Source organism: Plasmodium gallinaceum (genome assembly GCF_900005855.1).
Source record: "Plasmodium gallinaceum strain 8A genome assembly, contig: PGAL8A_v1_72, whole genome shotgun sequence".
NCBI classification, from domain to species: Eukaryota; Apicomplexa; class Aconoidasida; order Haemosporida; family Plasmodiidae; genus Plasmodium; species Plasmodium gallinaceum.
In genome coordinates, this window is record NW_021628233.1 from 77,494 (window position 1) to 80,658 (window position 3,165).

Below are 3,165 nucleotides of genomic sequence, written 5' to 3' on the forward strand. Positions count from 1 at the left end.
TGATCATAAATAAATCAAGTGTAATATTATGTGTAATTCTGAAAAATTAGGAATTATATTTCATATAAACATATAATTTATTACCTTAAAAACTTAATTTACAAAGATCATAATATTAACTAAAGCAATATTACAAATTTTTAACTTAGCAATACTGAAGATAAAAATAGTTTTGTATCTAGCTTAATAACTCTAACTTAAATGTTATACAATAAAAGTAATAGAATGAAAACCTTTACTTTATGTTTAAAGATTTTTATATTTCTTCTTTTAATTTGGATATTCCATTGTTTTTACAATGTAAGATAATTTTCATATAAAAAAATACATATGAATATATTTTTTTTCTAACCATTTTTAAAATTTTATTTAATTTATTACTCTAACAATAGAAAAAAAATTTTAAATAATTTTTATTTTATCCCATAGTATGATTTCAATAGGTCTTTGAATTATAAAGATACGCTACAAATAAAAAATAGGTTAAAAGATGAAAGAATGTTAGCAGAGAGTGGCATATTGAAAAAAAAACAAACTTGTATTAAGGAACGTTTAGAACATTATCCATCTAGTGAAAAGAATAATAAATATGATGTGTTGGTTTATTTCAAGAACATATATAATATATGGTATAATGCCATCATTCTATCAATATGTGAACTGCTTTCTAAAAAAAATGATGAAATGATTAAAAAATGTCAAGTTAAGGAAGTGGATGCTCTTAGGAAAAATACTTCATTGTTTTTGTGCCCACAACTATCAATGACTCATTAATATGGTATTACAAGTGAAAAAGAATAAAATTAATTGATAGAATTTTGGAAAATTTTCATCTATATTATGACAAATTTTTATGTCAATATAAAGAAAGGGAAAAAAATTAAATAAAAAAAGGAGATAGAAAGATAAAAAACTATATAACTGGTTAACAGTAAACTTTGTTAACCTTTATGAGAATAAAAATGAATAGTTGAAAATGTAATACACAATTAACCATGCACGGGCGCTAGCCAAAAAAAAAAAAAAAAAAAAAAAAATGTATATTTTGCTTTACATATTTTTTATGAATATATATTTTATTTTCTTTAAAAAAATAAAATAAAATGATAAGAGAAAAAAAATTTTTAGAAAGAAAAATTTTCATTAGAAAATTTTATATTTTTTATAGTAAAGCTTTCACTGTTAGTAATATTAATATAATTTAAATTTTTTTTTTTTCTCTTTTAAAAAGAAATGAACTTGAATAACTGAAAATTGTTCATGAAAAGTTATAATTGAGTATTTTGTACTTACAAATTAATGATTAATTATAATTTATGTCCTTAAAAAAAATACAGGATTTCTATTAAAGTAAATAAATTTTCAATAAGCTACATAATTTACAGTTTACTATTTTATATCATTAATATTATATTTAAATTCGTTAAATTAGCAGAGAAAATTATACATTCTCTTTATCAATTTTGCTATACATTACTTGATTTATTAATTGCTCGTTCAATGACTTTAGTAATATGAAAAAAACAAAATAATAAAAAACGTATAGAGAAAATTTTACTTATTTCATTTTTTTTTAATTAAATTATAATACATATTATTCACTTTCATTAATTAATATAAAATAATAATTGAGTTAATTAACTATTAATGTTATTAATTTACATGATATGCTATGTATATCACGTTTTTACATTGCATTATTTATCTTCCAAAAAAGAATACCCTACATCATCTCCATCAAAAAAAAAAAATATTTTTTTTAAGATGTTAATTTATTTTTAAAAAAAAATTATAAAAAAATTATTATAAAAAAAAAAATAAAATAAAGCATATCTATATTTTTTTCTGTTGCATTTACTTTCTGAGCAAGTATTATTGTTTTTTGGTGTACATATTTTCCCATTGTTCTAATATGCACAGATAAGATGTTTTTGCTGATTTTATTTATTTAAATATTATTATAAACAAGTCGGCAAAGATATTTATAGATCAACAGTACAAAATGGATTTTATCTATGGTATTCGTTCGTAAAAAAAATGTCAAATGGAAAATTACTATAGATCACAGTTATATAAGTAGATATGTGATTTATTAATTAGGTGTTCGGTGACTTTATTAGAGTATTGAACAAACAAATTAATAAAGAGCATGTAGAGATGCCTCCACGATTTTGTTGTATTTATATATATTTTTAAATGCTTTGAACGAGTAATTCTTAATTATGTGCTCTACTTCGTTCAGCATTCTTTAATTTAAATAGGCATTTATTTACTTTAATAAAAATCCCTATTTTTATTAAAAATTTAAATCCTTATTGAATATCGACTATTAATTAAATGTAAATTATTTGTTTCCTTGTTATGAGTTATGCTCAGCAATTTAAAACATATTGCTGTTGAATTAACAAACATAAACAATTAGTAAAAATGCAAATAAATTATATGAATATTAATTACATGAAAATTTTATTGTTATATATATAAAAGTTTTTATTAAAAAATTAATTAAAATCATCTTTCATTCCAAAATAAATAATTTTTTCTTTTTTTTTTTTTTTTTTTTTCTTTTGTGTTCTTGACCAACTATGTATTCTTCATTTAACTAGTTCTTTCATTTTCGAAAAAGGTTAATAAAGCCTTTTATTAACCAATTAGTTAGTAAAAAGGGTGTCAGTTAGGTAATCACTATATATTATATATATTTAAATAGATGTGTATTGGATGATTTATATGTTATACCTAATATGAAAGATATATTAAAGATATTTTACGGTATTAAATGTTTTTCATAGATAGATATTAAAAAAATACTTTGGAATGTGGAACTAGATGAAAATAATTATCAACATACAGAATTTATAGTACCCAAACATGAATGATATGTATTTAATATATTTTCATTTTCATTAAAAATTGGTCATGCACAGTTACAAATAGTGATTAAAGGTATCTTTATGTGTTTAATTTAAGAACATTCAAATATTTCAAAGTACTCAGAAAGGTATATATATTAATTAATGATAACAATTTAAGAATAAATATAAACTAATGTGATTTACCAAACTCCTGATCGATAATTTTACTAGTATTAAAATAACAAATTAATAAACAAGTAGACTATAAATAATATTATCAACCTGTTTTAAATAATATTTAATAAAATAT

The 3,165-nt window shown here is 19.8% G+C and overlaps 1 protein-coding gene across 1 annotated transcript, besides 1 other annotated feature; it reads left to right on the plus strand.

The window, feature by feature from the left end:
* Positions 1-225: 225 nt before the first annotated feature.
* Positions 226-774, plus strand: PGAL8A_00190300 (fam-g protein; the record flags this gene model as incomplete). Its single annotated transcript, XM_028670585.1, has 2 exons — positions 226-300; positions 430-774. The coding sequence occupies 2 exons, from the start codon at positions 226-228 to the stop codon at positions 772-774; spliced, it is 420 nt and encodes a 139-aa protein (XP_028527323.1).
* A 1,306-nt stretch (positions 775-2,080) lies between these two features.
* Positions 2,081-2,571: a repeat region.
* Between the last annotated feature and the right edge of the window lie 594 nt (positions 2,572-3,165).